Source organism: Aulostomus chinensis, chromosome 5, assembly GCF_037954235.1.
Source record: "Aulostomus chinensis isolate RoL2024-O1b breed Wild chromosome 5, RoL_Achi_v1.0, whole genome shotgun sequence".
NCBI classification, from domain to species: domain Eukaryota; kingdom Metazoa; phylum Chordata; class Actinopteri; order Syngnathiformes; family Aulostomidae; genus Aulostomus; species Aulostomus chinensis.
The window spans coordinates 21,803,974-21,824,383 of NC_141324.1; the positions used below are offsets into that span (position 1 = coordinate 21,803,974).

At 40.3% G+C, this 20,410-nt stretch overlaps 1 protein-coding gene across 4 annotated transcripts in view; it reads right to left on the reverse strand.

The window, feature by feature from the left end:
• The window catches only part of astn1 (astrotactin 1), a 304,706-nt gene that overhangs the window by 167,847 nt on the left and 116,449 nt on the right, over positions 1 to 20,410 (reverse strand). For all 4 annotated transcript variants that reach the window (XM_086203885.1, XM_086203887.1, XM_086203888.1 and 1 more), the window contains one exon: positions 5,569 to 5,735. In XM_086203885.1, coding sequence (XP_086060011.1) covers positions 5,569 to 5,735 — 167 coding nt within the window. The remainder of the gene's footprint in view (positions 1 to 5,568; positions 5,736 to 20,410) is intronic.

Below are 20,410 nucleotides of genomic sequence, written 5' to 3' on the forward strand. Positions count from 1 at the left end.
AGCCTTAACATGACATTTAGAAGCTCAACAATGTTATTAACCAGCGTTCCCTGGCGGCATTGAAGAAGGAGCTGGGCTTGGCGCTTTAGGGTGCAGTGTTGGTTGCAGTAAAAACATGAGGTGACTCCCCCTACAGTTACTTAATTACTTACTGTTCCTTTATTGTTTTTTAATGCTGCTTGATCCCAAAGCCCTCCCCTGCCCTCTTCGGGGTGGGAAAATAATGAGCATGCAGAAAACAAAACAAGAGCATTTTAAGGTTAGCGCTAATGATGTTTCCAAGAGAGCCACATGCCAAGGAGATTCACTTTCTTTCAAGTGCTTATGGATTATCACAAAGTGGACGCCAAAAGATGAGTTTTTAACCCGTGTTACAAAATAAGATTCTGTTGCAGCGTCATTATGAAGCCAGAATCAAACAAAGCCAGAATAATGCTGCCTTACTGGGTGAGTCTGCGTAGCATGCCCATGTTCCACAACCCTGGAACTCAGCCTCTAAGTCTAGCATGGTTCTTTCACGCTTTGCCATCTCTCCTTTTTACATAGACATCAATTTGGTCCTGTGGCTCCCTCAGCTGTGGGCTTAATGGCAGAACAACAAAGCCACCCCCCTTCGAATCTTGGAGCAATGTTCCCGCCTTGAACAGGCCGTTTAAACAGGGCTGCTGCCTGTGATCTGCATGGACACATTTAATTCGAGCTTGGCTGGTCTCAGACGCTGATCTATATTTTAACTTGGCAACTTCTGTGTTTCTGTGCTTTAATATTTGAACGAGCGAAACAGAAATCTACAATGGCATCGTTGCAGGTCTTTCCTTTGTTTTATAATGTTTTACAATTCAAGAGTTCAAATATAGAAGAGTAAGTACCAATGCCAAAAAATGACTTTGGCTGACCAGATTAATTTTGTAATCTGACTACCCCCCTCCCCCCCGTGTATCTGTTAAAACCAGTGGTGCAACTGATCTGAGATCACCCCCCACGGTTCAGCACGCATGTGATCCGCTGATCAACTGCAGTATTTGTGTGTTCTTTTCAGCGTTCTCCTCCCCCTCCCTCCAGGCACAGTGGACTGGACTAACAGTTTCTTGCTTTCATGGAGGACCAGAGCGAGAGGCCTTGGTTTACAAGCAGATTTACGGAGGGAAATAACACGAGTATGGAATACTAATTATATTGGAATTTGCTGACACTAATAAAAAATGTCACTTTATAACATTGATTTTTATTCTTGGGTGAAACATCTCAAAAATGGGACAGTCTACAGTCAAGACCTTTCTTAGATTGATGCTATCAAATACTGTCTGAAATGAATCAAACAGGCAGATGAGGGAGAGAAAAATGGGGGTGGGGGGAGAGAGCGAGAGAGAGAGAGAGAGAGAGAGAGAGAAATTCTCTCCTAGACACCAAATGCTGCAAAACTAGTGCCAATCTAAGATGGGAACAGCGGCGGATTAGTCACACCTGCACTGTGGTACGTGGCAACAAAACGCTGCTGTTGAGAATGAAATGAGGAGGCAGTTCGTATCACCTCTTCATGTAAATCCAGGATAATACACTGCGCCTCCAACATGATGTTTAATGTAAAGGTGACAAACAACAGTGTGTTGAGTTCAATTAGAAAGCTGCAGTTTACCCACCACAGAAATGATTTCACACTAAGGATAATTGGCAGGTGTCATCAGCAAGTGTAAATAATACATTTAGCAGGGTATTTATTTCTGTCATTAAATACCCATTTATTTTTATATAATGAGTTGGTTTATATGCTTTATATTCCCATTTACAGCCCAAATCATGTTTTGTGCTGCTGATACTGATCATCCATGAGTGCAATCTGTTTAATTACAGCCAACGTCAGTTACTTGTGTTTTGTTGAGGCAGCTGGTTCAATGGTGTCTTCTCCTACCTGAATGATGGGAAATCTAAAAGGACATTTTTATTTTTACGTCAACGTCTTGTCTTAGCATGGAGTTGAATTTGATGTGTAACTTGTGCGGTTACACATGTGAGTTTTACAGCGTGATTGATTTTGATTAGCTTTAAAATTTTCCTGAGAGCTGCGAGAGTGCAAATCTGTCTTTCGGGAGTGTGTTTCTGTAGGTCATGTTTTGATTAGTCCCTCTCGATTGAGGTTGGAGCCAGAGTTTGTCAGCAACGTACTATGATTCAGGTCTGAGTTGGAGCCGAGTTGATTGCTGGATTTGCAGCATAGAAAAACCACAAACTGCCTGAGCGGGCGTTCATCATGATCGCACTTTTAGCCAGTTCAAAGCAGCCTTCAACAGCAACCTGTGCAAGTAGATTGGTGGTGCTAAAATGTGATTAACATCATGTTAGTTGATAACTGGACTAACAGAAGCACTGGTGTCTTTCTGACAGGCTGTGGGCAATTTACTGCTGTGCTGAGGCTATAAATTGACAGCAGGGAGACAACGTGGGGGGGGGGGGGTCGGCTGGGCGTGAAGCATACTGTGTTTGTTTACTAGAATTCTCATGTGCTTCTTTGGGGTGACAGAAAAGACATGGCCAACTTAAACTCACAGAAAAGTAAAACTGTGTGACAACGCAGCAATATTTTGGATCTGCATCTGAAAAGTTGTTGAGGTTTGTCCAGACTGTAGCTAGATTTGACCAAGATGTTAAGAACGCCTGGAGTTGCAGCGATGGCTGACAGTAGGCTATAAGAAGCGGCTGCTATGTGAAGTGCTACACTAAGAAATAGAATTTGGTTTAGCAGCCCAGTCAGACTTTTGGTTTCATATGAATCCACAATTTTTGCACCCGCCAAAGTCTGAAGTTTCTAGCTTGTTTTATACATCCCAGTGACTGATGAAGTTAGCATAGACTGTATTAAAACTTTTTTTGTACATAGTTGTGTGATTCATTATTAATATATGTATGGTTATATAATGTTGATTTTGTATGATCAGGTCCATGGGTAAACAAAGGAAAGAAGCAGTTTATAGGTGAAAATAGTGAATTAAGGCCCTTCATTGTAATTTAGACCTTCAAAACTGAACTCGAAGAAGAGGAGAACTCATCATGTAGTTCTGGTGTCCTGCGTGAGTAAACCAATCAAAATTATTTCACAGAGCTTAAATGCATTACTCTTGAACTTGTAATAGCTTGTTTGTCTGGCATGGGTTCACCTTCACACACTGTAACAAATATCCACCTGTAATCAGCTGATTAAGTTCAGTCCAAACATTCCAATTATTAAATATTCCTCTCTGGATTTCATACACGTCAGTGCTTCTACAGCAAAGACTGGTGACAAGTGCTCAAACTGGAGCTTCTACTAAAAGTGGGCGCAGTGAATATATTTATATACTCTCAGGTTTTACAGGATGTTATTGGCTTTAATGGTGGCACCATCATTAAAAAGTGGATGACCAAAAGCTGGTGAGTAAATGATGAATCAGTCTCAGCAGCTTCTGTAAAGACTCATTACTTGACAACGACTCCTGTTCTGACAGAATTCTCCATCATCTGTCTCCAGCTAGCTGCGCTAATCCAGGTTCTAAATTACAGTTAGTTGCCCACACTGAAAAAGGAATGACTCACTCAGATTTACTCCCCGAAACGCCTGATATAGAGGAACACTGCCAGCTGTCCACATCCACCCACCTCTTCTAAAAACTTTTTTTTCATTCAAGCAGCTCTCTTGAGGAGTTTTTCTGACAAACACTATTTGTCTAAGCCAGTTTAACAAAAAAGAATTGTTTATTTGGATTCACTAGGCCAGGTTTGGCTTGCTCTGCCCTACCGCAGAGATATATCTCATTAATGTGTAAGAAATGTGGTGAGTAGAATAAATATCCAGTGACACAGCACATGGCGTCTCACTGGTGGATGTGATCAGGGAGTGAACTGGCCACCAAGCACCAGATGCTGGTCAAATTGGTCTTTAATTGAAATTCTTTAAGGGTCACCTGCCACCCACCCCCTGGAAAACCATTGAAGTCCTTTGTTATATTAAACTGACGTAGACTCATAACCACAATTACAGATTTAACTATCTGACAAACTGTTTTTTGGGTTTTTTTTTTTTAAGTGGATTTATTCTAATTATTTGTATCCCATCTGCAACCCACCCTCACATTTTGGTTACTTATGTTCAGATGATTGCTGAAGAGAAGTGATAATAATAACTGGGACTTGAATTATGGGTGGAGAACCGTGACTGAGGTGCCTGGGTTAGGGTCGGTGACACTTATAGTAACATCTCATGACACGCAACTATACTGTAACTGCAGTTTTATTGTCCAGAAAATAACACTGTTACCTGGAGAGTAAAAAGAGCTGATTAAATGTAATTATCCAGATGTATACTGGGCTCTGGGAGCTTCCCTGACCACAAGCAAGGAGTTTAATCGTAATGAAAATCAGTGTGAATTACAGACCCATATGCATGTATTTGAGAGGTCATGAGTAGACTTCCAGCTCCGACCATGTGGAAACATTTGTAACATTTCACAGGATTCAGTGAACTGGTTTGGAGTTACAGCTCGAGCTGCAGCAGCAGCAATGACACACGGTGATGTTAAAATCCGCTTCCACCTGCTGCCTCTGACTGAAGACCTCACCCTGCATCACCTACTGAGATCTCGCGGCTACCAGGTGACCAGCAGGATGAACCCCTTCTACAGGAGGCCATTACAGACAGCACATTCATCCCGCTGTCCCCTCTCAGTGCACGCTGCCATCGGTGCTGCACCGTCCATCCATCGTCTTATATTCATGAGGGGTTCCACCGTGTCTCCCCTCTCCAGGTCCCTAAACCCTCATAGATCTCTCATTCATGATAGAGTGGAACATCATTGCGTGTCTTCATTTCAACCCGTACATTATGTTTTAAATTGGTTCAGCGAATGATCAATGTTACATCCTCCTATGATTCGTAATAACAGTTCTCCAGACGAATGATACCGCAATAAATACGATCATTTCCTCATTTGTTATTGGAGATGTTCATTCTTGTCAGTACCCTCTTTCCACGATGCATCACACTGTATGTCTTTGGTTAATTCTCTAATTCTAATGTTTATTCATCTTTTAAATCTGTTATTTATGGGTATGAAATATTGTAAGTTCGTAAGAGTCTCCGCATTTCTAAAGAACTAGAAGAGACACAAATGTGTCTCAATAAACTTTCAGCTCAAGTTTGCAGGTCATTTACACATGCAAAATGGTTTATTGCTGGAACTCTACATGCTTAAATCTAGAATAAGTATTGATCAATATTCATGATATCTATTTATGTCAATATTCATGTTTTTAATGCTCCAAATGCATTGGTAAAGGTGAAAATTACTTCCATAAATAACATATTAAAAGAAGAAGAAGTGTGACATCCAGCATTATTTGTTGGCTGTTATGACACACGCCTGCTCAATTCGCTTGTAAACAGTCTTTTGGTCAAGTGGCAAAATCCAGCACCGTCTCTAACAATGTGTAAATATTCAGAGACCTGGATTCCACATGAATAATGATGACTCAACATGGCAAGGTTAGCAAAGACAATAATTATAGTAATTAAAAGCCAGTGAATGTGTTCTTTCTTACCCACAGAACATCTGGATGTTGTAAAGTGTTGGGTCATCCTCTAGAGGGGCCAGCTGCTGGAGACACAGCTGCTCACAGCCTCCGTTGAAACCGTCGGAACAGTCAATACCAATGTGATGGTCGTAGCACCCAGTCCCATCCTTCATAGGGCTCAACCCTGGGGGGCACTGTGGGAGGGACAAATGTGATTAATGTCAGAAATGACAGATTTTTATTTACAAATGCCTGAAAGCAAAAAACGAGAAGCTGACACATTATCACCAATTCCAGGTGGGATGGGAAAACATACGTGTGAGACACATCAGCCAGATCCCCGTTCCCTACGGTACAGCACTGTAAAAGCTGTTTGGGGATAATTTCACATATTATCAGCCCAAATGATAACAAATAGAAGTCGCAGTGGTGAAGAATAACGCTAGTAGACACAATAGATTTAAAAGAAAGAGGCATTCATACATGCAACAGGCACAGGATAAGCATAAGATGAGCAAGATGCTACAGAAATGTCAGGGAGTTCTGTCAGCGTCTTGTTCCCCAGGCGTCTCCACAGCCTGAGATGGTTCGTATAATAACCAAATCAATGGGCTTGAACTTTGAAAACATAGACAAGCTGAACCACAGCAAAGCTATTGTGATGCAGCTTTGACCATTTCTGAATAACCCCGAATAAACGTAGTTAGCCAATGTTAGCTGGCTCGCTGATGTTAGCCAATCCTGCCATCGTCACAGGCATACTTAGGTTACACATAAATGTCGTAGCTAGAAAGTCAGTCAAAACAATCATGTTTAGTGCATGACCTGACTCACTAGTGTCTTGCTTTCATTAAACTATAAAACAATAACCAAAACCTCTTGAAACTGTGAAGTTACGGTTGCATAATTTTTGGTTAAAACTAGCTTATGTGCCATCACCTTGGAAACAATGCTAACAGAAAGTGAAGACTGAAAGAAGGATCCTGTGGTATAAGACAGTTGGAGGAATTTTTGTCTTACAAATTAAAGCGTTGTGATATTGATATTTATTCAACTGCTTTGCTTAACTCATTCTAGCCACAATACAAAAATACTTAACTGTTTTTTCAAGAAATAAATTTGGTTGTGGGCACCTTTTAAGTCTCATATTGTGTGTTGAAAGGAAACAAAAACCTTTGCACAACACTCCAACCTGATTACTCATTGTGGAGGAGGAAATGACAAGACAAGAGCGGTGATGACACGGCCGACAACCAGTGTCACCTATTATTACAACGACCCTTGTCTCGGTGAGAGATGAGGCAATATTGTGGGCTTAAAATTCAATTTCCACACAATCCAGGGAGGACTGTCTTCATATTTGATGAGTGAAATGAACTCCTTATTTCTGAAATGTGCAAAACAGAAACGGATGTTGTAGATACAGTCCAAGAGATTAATTTTCAAAAACTCTGAAACTCTGAATTATAAAGTTTTCTGGAGGAATGAATAACACTTAAATTGAAATGCAGTGTATGCTGTGGAGAATTTACAGAGGTACTATGAGACCTGACTTCCCCCTGGTTTTCTTGATCTACAATCTTGTTCACTATTTCCCCTGCATTTTTTTTCCACAGACCTGTCACATCAAATCCACATAATGTTTTCCGTCAGCCTTTACTTCAAAGGAAACTTCGATGGAGTACATTTTAACAAGACAGCCCAACCTTCAGAAAGGCGACACCGCAGTTCCAATCAGCAGTAAGGAATCAGCAACTTTATTATTCAGCCCTACTGTATTCATCAAATCCTTCAAGTAGCTCATTTGGCTAATAGGATTCTCATGCTTGCTGTGCGTTCACGTCTCATTTCTGTGGAGGTAAAGCTCTTTCTTTTCTTTTTTTTTGCATAGAATGGTTAATACTATTAAAACTTTAAATTTATCAAAACTGATGTGTCATGTAAATATTTCACAAAGAAGAGATGCAGCATACAGTTTTCCTGAGATGGCTCATTCTCGCACGAGTAGTGTTCATGGTAGATTAGTGTGCGTTAGCCAATTAAAGGGCCTTCAGACCTACCACGTCAGTTGAATGTCCTTCTCTCTTTCATTTCAAGCTTTTGGATATTGTGCGTTTATCAGATTTAATGGACTGTGCGTACCAGGTGTGCGTACATGTCCTCAAAGAGCCATGTAGGTACACAGCACAAATCTGGAGTTCAAACTAGGGGGAGATTCATAAAGAGTTCATATCACAAGTGTTACAGTGAATACTCAAATTGAATCTGACGTTCTCAAGTCTTGCACATCTTGATTAGACATTTTGAACCACAAGCCAACAACCCTTTTCAAGACAATGGTCTTCAATATAAACTGCTAGAAAATGAAGCATTATTAGGTTATTTTTTGCATTAAAAAAACCAACAAAAAACCTAAGAAAATCTGCACGTCAACTTACTGCTGTTAGCATATAACAGTTGATGTATAAGGATTAACAGCTGGTGGTTCTTTTTTTTGTAGTCTGCTGAAACTGACAGCCCAATTATTAGAATAATTAAAAGAGTAAAAGTTAATCAGAAAAAGCAATATAGGGAACAACAGATAAAATGCAAGTTCCTTGTCTCATTTTCTTTGCCATAGTTCTGTTAATGCCAAATTTTCCACCTCAGGCAAGTTTAAAATGCTTCTGCAATATGTGTCAATTATTGAGAATGTATGAATTTTCCTTTATATAGGGGACCTATTTGACAACTCAGTTTTATTCACAACAACGAGAGAATTATGCGCCTCACAATGGCAACGAAGGATTTTTTTCCCTTCCTATAGATGTGGATGTTTGAACTCCCAATGTGGTCACTGGGCTTTGCTTCCTGCTGGTGAGAGGCAACTGAGGATTTAAATGTTTCATGAATTAAACCCAAAGTTACATCACGTGGAAAGCTGCATTCTTAAAAATACAACATCCTAATGTATGTTTCTATGTATTAAATATGAGTTCTGCACACGTGTCAGGGCTGAAACCAGCGAGAGACATCTGGAAATCCTTCAAAACATCAATTGCATGAGCTCAAAAAATTTCCTTTGCATGTCTTTCCTCTATGAGTTGTCACATTTTTACAGAGAAACTAAAAGTGTCCACCTGGAGATTACACATAGAGAATGTGAAAACCAACTCATGTTTACTCCAGTAAAAACACATCAATCAATAGCTGGCTTTTGTGGGCTGAGAGAACAAGTTCAGTGACACAATGTTCTTCTGTAAAAAAAAAGAAAGAAGGGTCCCTTGTGCTACAAGTGCTACTCGAGTACAGATCTCTTGTAAACCATCCTGTGATGATGGCACTTACCTAATAAGTAAGAGCTCCAGACGAGTTATTTGTACAGCTACAGAATAGGGCCAGGTGTTGAAAAAGTGGCCCCTGGTCTTGTTACCCCGATGAAGTGATAATGATTATGTCATTCTGTGAGGGGTCAATCCGACAAATGATTTATTACCTGTAATTCATAGAACACATGATACACTGAATCTCTTTGCACATCTGTGGTGCAGGGTCTGTAAATCACAGGAATCCCATGCAATCAATGTGCATGTGCGTGTGTGTGTGTAGCGATGTGGTGCACACTGAGAGGGATTTGTATTGATAGGTCACTGCACTGTATTTGCCATCCACAGAGAGTTATAGTTATTGACTGCCATAATAGGCTTCTGACATACCAGAATAGCAATAACTCCAGGCCACTCTCCAATTGCCCATAGGATGATTATCATTAAGACTATGTGTCCGCCACAATCTTTGTCTGTGGATTGTTATCACTTGAGATTTAAACAAATCTTGTCTATAATCCTGGACAAATCATTGATAATCCTCCATATGAAACTACTCCCCAAGTTAAGAGTCCCCAAATCCTTGAAAAATGTATTTGGTTTAAAAAATGTGTCTTGGTTGCGACATGTTGTAATACGTTTAATGACTCCACACGACTGTCATAATAGAACGAATCCAGATTAAGAGTTGGCACTGGCACTGTCCTCAAAGGTAAAATGGTGAGAGTGGCCAATTTCCACATGTGAAACTGTAGCTTATTAAGGACTAACGCTTACATTTTTTTTAAACTGTTACGTAAATTTGAATCTTTTTCCAAGGGGAGCATAGCTCAGAGGTAGAGTGGCCGTCTAGCACCCAAAGGGTCGCTGGTTCAACCCTCACTTCCCCTGGTGACCATGTCGAAGAAGTATCTTTGAGCAAGATACTGAACCCCTAATTGCTCCTGATGATCCTACAACGGAATGTCAGCTTGGGTAAGCTCTAGTCCCCTCCCGAAACCCTTAACAAATAAGCGGCTCCAAAGTACTTTAAATTTTTCTAATCAGTGATCATAGAACCCTCATAATCATAAGATCCTTTCTCAAAATCAAGTTGGTTTCTGACCTAAGTGTTCCCAGAGCCATCATACTGTCACACTGAAATGTTTTCTCGGCATCTGCTTGCACCCATCTCTCAGAAAAAAAATGTACTGTTAACAATTACTATCTTCACAAGCACTGCCTTTAGTTTTGCTAACTTAGCAGAGGGGTTCCTCCAGGGTCTAATTTAAGGACCACTTCTTTTCTGTACTTAAATTTAATGAGTGCCAACATTTTTCTGATAGTTGCGCATCACTATATGTAGATGATACTGTTATATGTAGATCATACTGTTCTACAGTTCAACAGGTGTAAAGATTCTTGCAACATGGAGCCCTGCAGTATTGTACTACTACACAAGGCGACGGCATATGCACATGTTTGTTCATTGTCCATTGCCTATGCCTGCCCATACCATAATCCCATCCTCACCACTATGGGGCACCACACTCATCTGTCTGGTAGAATGAGAACCCTGTTTCACTGAAGGTGTCTTGTGCCAGTGAAAGGGGTTATGATAAGGTCAGAACCCCAGGGAGGATGACATGCTCAGAGTTTGTGCAGAAATCCCTTGATTATGCAGACAAATTTTCACATCAGTTGTCTAGGCTGGTTTCAAAACCGTCGAGGAGATGAAGATGTTGATGGTTGATGTCCCGCGTTGGCATGGTTACACATGGACTGCACGAGTATGTGTTTTGGAAGCAATGTTTGAGAAAGCTTATGGTCGTTAAATAAACATTCAATTGATGGGCATCATGTCCTGTGGTCAGGATGACAATTGCATGCTCTTTCAAAGCGAGTAACAACTTAGGAATCCTGCTGTGGGATGAAACTGCAAGTTTGAGACTGTCATTTTACTGCGATCAGTTCAAGGCACATTAGTCCTGCTGTTTAATCAGCAAGCTAATCTGTGGGAAAAAAAGACATTAAACAATTGTTTAGACAACTTGTGAGACAGAAACTTCATAGGATGTCTTAACTTATACTTGAATTCGTGAAAAACAGGAGTGATGACAATATTTATGATTTTAAGTTGTCCTGTTCGATTTTCCTTTTGTGAGTTTTTGTTTGGGAGGCCCTTGAAAATGAGACGGCATCTCAAGGGGTTTATCCTGATAAAATATACAAAAGGGTTGTTGATGGAAAGGTAATGGCCATTTGTCTTAGACCATTTACAAAACTGGACAGTGAATGAGAGTGCTGTAGAGAAAACTCGAAGTATTAAGCCTGCTCAGGAAAACCCCTTGAACCACCATGCCTTTTAATCCCGTTTCTTAATGGAGATAAATTCCTGCAGTGCTTTTGAGGCTTAAGGGAATCAGCACTGTGCCATTGCCAAACAGCAACAAATCCCAGTGAGAAGGGCTGGATAAGCTATGCACTTTTCAAATTTGTCTGATAGGCAGATCAGTGCAGACACACAAAGATTGAGCACTTAAACAAGAAGCTATCGCATTCACCAGAAAAATAATAATCATTCTTTCATGGGTTCCACCCTAAAAAAAAAACAAAAACCCTAACATTGGTTTCTTGCTTTGAAATTATTTTCTGTGCTGATTTTGCAGTTACTTGTAAATAAAGTTTTAATTTCAAAAACAATTGTCATGTGATTTACAAACTCTTGCTTTTTACCCAGGCTATCACTGTGTATCCCAGGTAAAACCTGAGCAATTGTACAACTACCACTAAAGTTCATTCCCGTTCCAGAATTTTCTTAGGCTACGATAATGTTTTTTACTACTCCAATAAATTTAAGACAAACAAATGATAAACTGGCAGTGGGAGATGAAATAAAGTCCACGCAGCCTGTAGAATTGTTCCTACTAGCAGGAAAGCTAACGTTACGATAGCAAGACTTTGAGGTTGACAGCATTGTGTGCAGCTGAATAAAAGTATAAATTGATTGATTACTTCTTACACAGCAAGATTTTCAACCTCACCAGTCATATCACTGTCCCCAAAACATATCAAAATTTTGATTGATGGTTCATAGTCCATGTCTGTCTGTCTGCCTCAGCTTGAAGGCTCACAGGGGCAATGAACGTGTTACTTATTATGCGTCGTTGAGTTTTCCCATGCGATTTAGTTTCAGGTCAGACTATGAAAGAAATTGTAAAACAAGACTGCATGAAGTGTTTTGTTTTCATGAGGCTTTAACATTCAACCTATTAATAGTTTCATTTTTGTAGATGTAGAGGTTTATGTAGTTTTGCTGAAACTGTTATATTCTCTAAATATAAAGAAAGTAAGATTGTCATTACTCATTCAATTTTTTTTTTTTGTAATATGTGAACATGCTATCTAAGATATACACAGAGATTGGACTGTTTGCTCCAGTAGGTGGCGCACCAGCTCTTGCAGCCTAGAAAGGATGCTGTTGTGGGATACAGCTGATATGTCTGCCGCCTTTCTCCCTACGTCATAGCGCAGGTCAACCGGAAAATGTTGCCACAAATAATAACAAGCAAACACTGAAAAATAAAAAGGACTTAACAACCACATGTTGAGCATCAAAATTATTATATTCTTGTTTGAAAAAAAAAAAAAAAAAACTTACAGAAGTGATATATTTCTTGATAATACTTTGTCAGGAATTGAACGTGGAAATCAAAGCACACCAAAATTTTTCTAGTGCTCATATGGGTTTTTTTTCATGTTAAGATTAATTTTTCCAAATATATTTATGTAATTCTATACGGGAAATTGTTCTGATGACTGAACGTGACTCAGGGGAGTTGCTAAATTCATTAGCAGGGGTAATTATCAGGGCAGAACGTTTATAACTATGTCTAAGTCTCACGCCATAATGAAACAGTCTGTTATTGGTCTATGGTTTGCCTTAACAGGAATATTAAAAAGGTACATCAAATGGAGAACTGTGACGTGTTTGCCAGAAACTTTGAAGGATTTTCCACACCACAGACGCCCACAGGAGCATTTGTGTCGAGGTAACAGAGAAATACATTTGTTCTGTCGGGGTCTCTATGAGAAACCATGTAACCCAGAACATGACAAAACTTTTTGATTTTCCTTTCATGTTTGTTATAGAAGAAATATGTGTACAGTCAAGTGTGATGAGATAGGCGGTGTGTGTCAAAGGCCAGTTTATCTCAGCATACCTGCCTTTTCATTCTCCTCTCCTATATGGATGTAATGCTGGGAAAGTGTAATGCAGAAAAACCCGGACATTCAGTGACCCCTCAAACCTCTTTCCAAGCAAATTGAAAAAAGAACAACAGGGAGGGTGCCTTAGGTCAAATTGACACGGTGCAACTGAACACCCTCCTTAAAGCAAGGGCTTATATTTTCTGACCTCATGTTTTTTTTCATATACTGAGTGCTGGAGCCAATAGTGTACTTCTGTGTGTACATCTGATACATTTTATCGAATACTTGATGATAATAATACTTAATGATTTGAAAGTCTGTTATGCTGTCAAGTGCCGCTAACGGAGTTAGGTGACTAACAGATGGTTTCTCTCAGTTTCTCACAAGATCGAGAAAAAAATAAATCAAAGAATTTTCAAAAAGGTTTCTTTTTTTCTGAAACTCCCCCTCCACCTGACATGAGTGGCATATCAGCATGCTGATTAAACAGCAGGAGTATGGGAGGTAAGTCTTGGACTGGTCACAGTAAAAGGACACTCTAATCTGCAATTATTTAAAAAAAAAAAGCCTTTAGTTCCACATAGTTGTAATTAGGGTTTACTGATTAGTTTTTTGAGCCTCACACAGTGTCCTTTCTATTGAGCAGATATCCGTTTTTGGTTGTTATTTTGATGTAACACTTGAGGCGCTCTCCTGACATTCTGCTCAAGCATAAAGTGTTTAAATGAAGTCAGTCAGTACCTGAGACAAAACCAGCTCCTGGGTCCCGGGAAATAAAAATGTAATTTTTAAATAAACATTTACTTCAGTAAATTCAGTTCAGAGGTAGAGTGGCCGCCACTAGTTCGATCCTCACTTCCCCCGGTAACCATGTCAGAGTACCTTTGACCAAGATACTGAAACCCTAATTGCTCCTGTGACAGACTACAGCCCCCCCTTAATGGATAAGCGGTATAGCAAATGGATGGATGGAACATTTGTTCTGTGTGGATAGTGCCTGATAAATCCTGAATTGGTGACGTTTCACCAGGATTATGTGAAAATGTGTTAAAAATTAAATATCAAGAACAAGTCAATAATTGCTGTTTGTGCATATTTATGAAGCAAAGTTCACATTTTGTAATTCAAATAGTGTATCGTTATGTTCTGTGCTTTGATTTGGAAGGAAGAACCCAGTGTAAGTCAGAAAAAACTTAAACCTGTGTAATCATCATTGGAATTTTACATACATATGTGTGTGTGTAACGACCACACCACCAACAAATCGTTTAATTGTCTCATTCCCTGGATTTCTTGACAACCACACCACCGCAACAGTGATATTCTTTATGAAATGAGAAAACTGGAGGATGTGTCTGAGAGGAAGGTGCTCATGAAAGCTCTCTGCATCATGCAGTTCATCTCCCCTCATAACTCCCTGCAGCACCGCAGAATTCACACAACAAAAGACTCTCAATGCTCCTGAATGCAGGACTGAACACAGCAAGCGATGTTAACTCCCTGTGGCTATTGAACTTGTAAGTGGGGGATGGTGTGATGCATTTTGCCAAGCTGCAAATGGATGGTATCAAATAATATCGGTTCATCTTCTTTTAAACTGAACGTTTGCACAATTACCAGCACGAGAAAAAGAACAGACGTGAATATTAAATACAAAATATTATATTCCAGAAAGATATAAACCTGCTCTTCAGCAGATGCTTTTATCTAACTCCTAACACACACACTCACAAAAATCCAATGACCCGAGGAAAGAAAACATCAGTAGTGACAATCTAATATGCTCCTATTCCTCTTTAGGGCTGAGGTCTAGCTATATCTCTGCCAGGTATTGACTCCACTCAACAATGCTTAGTTTCCCAAAATGTGATCTCAGTCTAGATTGGTTTTCACTGCCTAAGGGGAACTGCACCAATACAAAGTAGTCAAAGGGGTATTAGATGTAGAAGTTGTTGCCATATTCTTCTGGTATTAAGCAGTAGGTGTAATGTGTCTTTCAGTATATTTTTGTGCGCAGCTATATTTTGTAGAATTACGGCGAAGTCTTGTGTACATTTTCCCGGTCGCTAAAGGTGGTTTCGGTCAGCAGCTCCCATTCAATTGGACCAGTGAATTAATGTTCCGTTCAGTTGTGGGAGGACGGCGGTGTAATGAACAGACACAGCACATAATCTCTGTGGATTGATCAAGCTGCTGTTTACATACTGTATGTAAGTGTATGCAGTTGATAGCGTTTGTAAAGAGATTAATTTAATCAGGCTGCGTAGTAGCGACCTGTCAGCGTGATGGATTCAGCACCTCAGGTTGATGCGGCCCGTTAGATTATGAGATTATTTTTTTCAGATACTAGATACAAATAACAAGAACCCCACATATTGATGACCGCCCCTACAAAGTAGACATTTTTATTTGACATGCGCAGGTGGAGACTGTGCTTATCTTAAGAGTCATAGTACACATTTCGGAATTTGAACTACATAAGATTATGTTGATTATTTCTTTTGGAAAAAACAAACAAACAAAAAAACCCACCAGTGCCATGAACACAGCCTCCCAAATGACTGTTTATACGTGTTGCTGCCATGTTTTTATGATGTAACCGATACGTTTAGGGAAGATGGAGGTTTAGCATCTTTGCTGAATAAACATTCCCGACATATTGCATCATCTACGTTGCCGATGCGCAGTGGCATCATACTGTGAACTGGATATGTGCTCACTGGGCTTGGATGGGGTTACTGCCAGAGTACTGCAGAGACCTGATTATCAGGGTAATATACTTTTATTCACCTAATTTATGTGCATTTCTTTCATTTCAGCTCAGTGCTTGGAATCTTTACCTCCTCACCTCCACATTTGTGTGCTGCAGAGAAGAGGAGAGTCAAGCGAAGGGAAGACTGGAATTGATGACGACTCGTTACTTTACCATTTACGTGCAACAGAAACTTGCCAACGAGTGGTCATCTAATACCAAAGATGGACGGACGATGACCGAATGTGTCTGAGAGATTTTTTTTTTTTTTTTTAAACAGACTCGATTTGGTGAGAAGATTTCCACAATATCTTTCTATCTTTTTTTCTTTCTTTTTATCCGTCTCTGGAACAAACATCAGCAGCAGCCTGAGGTGTCGTGGTCATAGTCTTACATCCTGACACTGGGACATGACCAGCTTTGCGCCTCTCAGGCATTTATTATTTCTGGATGGACAAACTTTGGAGCAAAGCACACTGCTCGCGGCAGCTGATGTGTGCTTCAAGGCATTTTATATCTTTGACATTAATTAGCAGTGGGTTTCTACATGGGAGTCCTCCTGAAAGTGGTCTAGGAAGGAAGGAAATGAGTCTACACCAGGCTTCTGCTGCTCACTGGATATCTCCAGTCACTGAGACTTAACAAAACTCTCTTAAAAGACAACTTCATGTTAATGTTAATCGACATGTTATAAAACAGGACTGAGAGCAGAGCTGGGATGACTATTAAGTTGCTAAGCGGCCACTCTACCTCCGAGCCATGCCACCCACCACTACACTACCTGGGTGCCCCCAATACTTATCAGGGACTATTCGGAACCTGCGTCTCTGTCTGATGGCTGTTTGTACGTCACACAGACAGGTAGCTGTCAACTTGTCTATGTAAAGATTGCTACAAGTACCAGTTGCTACGGGTAACTGGCCTTGGTTGGTCTCAGAGATGCAGGCAAACCTGTGTTCTCATCCTAAACTGGTGTTGACACACATCCTCTGCAGGCATGTGATCAATTGGCTGTGGGGCTAAACTGCTGTAACTGACTTCTAAGGAAGCTCATTGATGAAAAATTAACATTTCCAGCTGCGTAAATTGGCAGAATTAACATATTAGCTCGCAACATGCCAAATGGCCTTCGACTGTTGACCTGTGACATCTGCGGCTCTGTGATGTAACACGCATGGATGTGTGGGGTGACCTTTTATCAACCCCGACATAAAGTGCAGGGCTCATGGCTTTTGATAGGCATCTTGATATTCTCCACCTGTACAAGCGATGGATTGTCTTGGCAAAGATGAAATACCTGCTCACATTGATGAGAACAAAAATGGTTTTGACATTGAGAATGGATGCTGGCATTATATTTTTCTGTGTAATTCAGTTTTTTGAGTGAACCACCAAGGCTGAGGATACTCAAATATGCAGGTATTGTTAATGTTTCATGTCTTTTACGTCATTCCCGTTCTTCTTCTTGGCATTTTTCACCACCAACAATCACATACACACCTTTGGGCTGCTGATTGTTGTTTGATTTATTTAGCTTAGCCTGTGCTAACCAGGCAGACAGCTTTCATCATCTAGTCCACAATGCCCTCGAGAGGCTCTCCACTCCGGCCTGCACTGCTCCACCTCCCAGTGACCTTGGTTCTGCACCATGATGGATAAGAAATTAGTGTTTGACAGTGTTCGAAAAACAAGCATTAGCTGTTAATGCTGCTTTATTTTGACACACACACATAAGGCCTTTGGATGGGTTGTACAAACATGCTTTGCTTGTTAATGTTTAGAGGGAAATTTGTTTCATACATGGAGCAAATCAGAAAGAGCAGTGAAGGGTTCCTGAGGTGAGCCTGGCTGACGTGCACACACACTTCAGCTTTGTGGAACCTTTTTGTAGAAAACCTGTCAAACCCACCAGGGAGAAAACAAGATGTCATTTATAATAACTTGGAACATTCAATTTAAACTAATCTACTTCAACTACCAACACTGCCACAAAAACCCAGTAGGGCTGTACACAACTAAGTCCTCACGCATCCTGGTCGGCCTGCAATGTCTTTGTTTTCCACCATTTTGCCGAGCAAACAAGTGATAAGACAAAACTAATTAATCTCCCAATCATCCTGTGATTATTGTTGCTTTTTATGCCAAAGGCAGCGTGTGCTGCCTCCCCCCAAGAGTGCAATATATCAGTGCGACGCAGCAGGTCAATCAGCACCGGTGTCAGTCGACTCTCACGCTAGGAAAGCTATTAAATGCAGACAGGACAGCTACTGGCAGCATGGACTCAGACAAGGTGTTAATTGATTAGGGTGGAATCAGAGCACTGGGGCCGGCCAGTTTACCTCCCTGATTAGACAGATGAGAGGCTTATTTATAAGCTCGACAGTCACAAGATAATTACTAAAACACACAGTAATATATGCAATGGCAGCTGGGAGTGCTGCCGAATGGTGACAAACAGGACTGGCATGCATGTAAATGTAGGTGAGGATCAATGGCTTCTCTCACTTGTACTGAGGTGAAGACTTGGGTTTGGGGACAAAATAACCCGAAAACAAAATAATGTAATTTAAGCAGATAGTATCAGTTTGGGAACTAATATATGCTCTCTTAATAGCATAGGGAATCAAACCAATACTGTCTATTCACCCTCAACTCCTTTTTGACAAATAACTGTGTATATTCAGGACTACATTTGCATGAATAAAAGCACGGGGCACATTTGTGATGCCTCTTTCATTTAATTTGTGCTCGCAATCTGTGTGTAATTAGTAGCTGATTTACTAAGGCAGCAGCGGTTGCACCTGGGAATGACTTCCAGGCAGATTCTATAAATGAATGAGAGTTCAGAATAATTCAGCTCAGCTGGGCTGACATCACACAACTTACAAAAAAAAGAAAGAAAAAGAAATGAGAGGCAGCAACACGGATGAGTTCAAAACATTAATGAGGCTGCCGCTCAACTCCACTGGTGCGATTCTATTGTTCTGTCAATAACCTGCAATTATAAATTGTCTATACTTTTACCGGAGCAGAAATCAGTAACACAAACATTTCTGCACCACTCAAAAGGTAACTGGGAATTTCAAGCAAAATGAAATCCAGCAGAAAGCAGGACAAGACTTATTAGATGTTCTCCTAATGTGTGAAACATCACCTCTCAGTATTTTTATTCATGCGCGTGGCGTGAGGGACACTTGATTAGTTACTGGAATATTCACCTCAGATAAACATAAACTTGGCAGACAGTTTAACCTGTCTGATAATTATAGTCCTCAAATAAAAACACAAGGTCTAACATGATGCAACATGTAGAAAGGCTCCTTTCCAGAGGCTACGCTTCCATCCTTGACTGGCTACCTGGCAGAGGTTGACCAGTGCAGGGAAGAATGCTTTATAAAAGAACTGCTGTTACACTGACAGTGCTTTCAGCTGTAACACGGTAATAATGCATTACCAAAGAATGACTGTAACATTGTCACAATTACTACAAAGCAACATGAGTTACCCTGCATTAAAAAACAAAATGAAGTGGAGGTATGTCCGATTCCAGAGCCAGGAACAATGTTCCCACTGTATTTCCTCTTCCTGGAGTGATGGCTGAGATAGCGGCGCTGCGGTGGAGTTCGGCGTCTCTTTGGGACATTACATGGTTTTGAATTTGTCAAAGATTTTCCATGCAGGTGGGCGGTGAGGTGGAGGATGGAACTGACAAACACCAGATGTTGGAGCCAGATACAGCTGTTTCACTTGCAGTGTAACACAAGCTTCAGCATCACCACTTTGATTGATTGATTGATTTATTTGCCATGTGTTGTAAGACTAATACACTTTTTTTTTAGCATTTTGTTATGGTAACCATGACAACCAAAGTACCAGTAACAGCAATAAAGAGACTAAACCATAAAAATGACAATGTCTTCTGAAGGCTAATTCTAACGAGACCTTCAATATGGGCTTCAGTTAAAACACGATTATGGTTCTATTGGAACATGACTGTTCGGTTCCAGTCATAGCTTTCATTTAGAAACCATGTGGGCTCACTGACTAGGTTTTGATGAGTCACAGTGAGAAAGTGGTGGGATAACACATTCCAAACAGCCTCTGCTTGAGTAAAATCCCCTACATCAACCGGTAAATAGATTCATTTTTACTTGCGTCCGACCTGCAATTTGACTCTCAAATAAATGCTCTCTAATTGTTTTTAGAAGCAGTAACAGCTGATGTGTTCTGTATTTCACGGTCGCTCAGCAAATCCTTATTATTCTCCTCATAATTGGTGTTTTCACCTCGTCTTGCATATCAACCGCCTCTGTCTTTGTGTGACTGTGCTGAAGTGTAAATCCAGACATTTAGTCTTGAGGTTTTTCATCTTTTCATTTTTGGAGTTATTGCAGAGCATAGTAGGAGATAAGCAGAGCACCGTTAACATTCATAAATGATGGGCAAAACAGAATTCCTGAGATTCCCTCAGTTCTCTCACTGCAAATGTTCTTCAATATCAAAAAAACATGCTCACAGGGATGGAACTATAACAAGACAATAAATAATTAATAGAATGCAAAAGTCTCATGATACCTCAAAGCACTGGCATGAAATCTTTTAATGCTTTTCTTTTTTTATC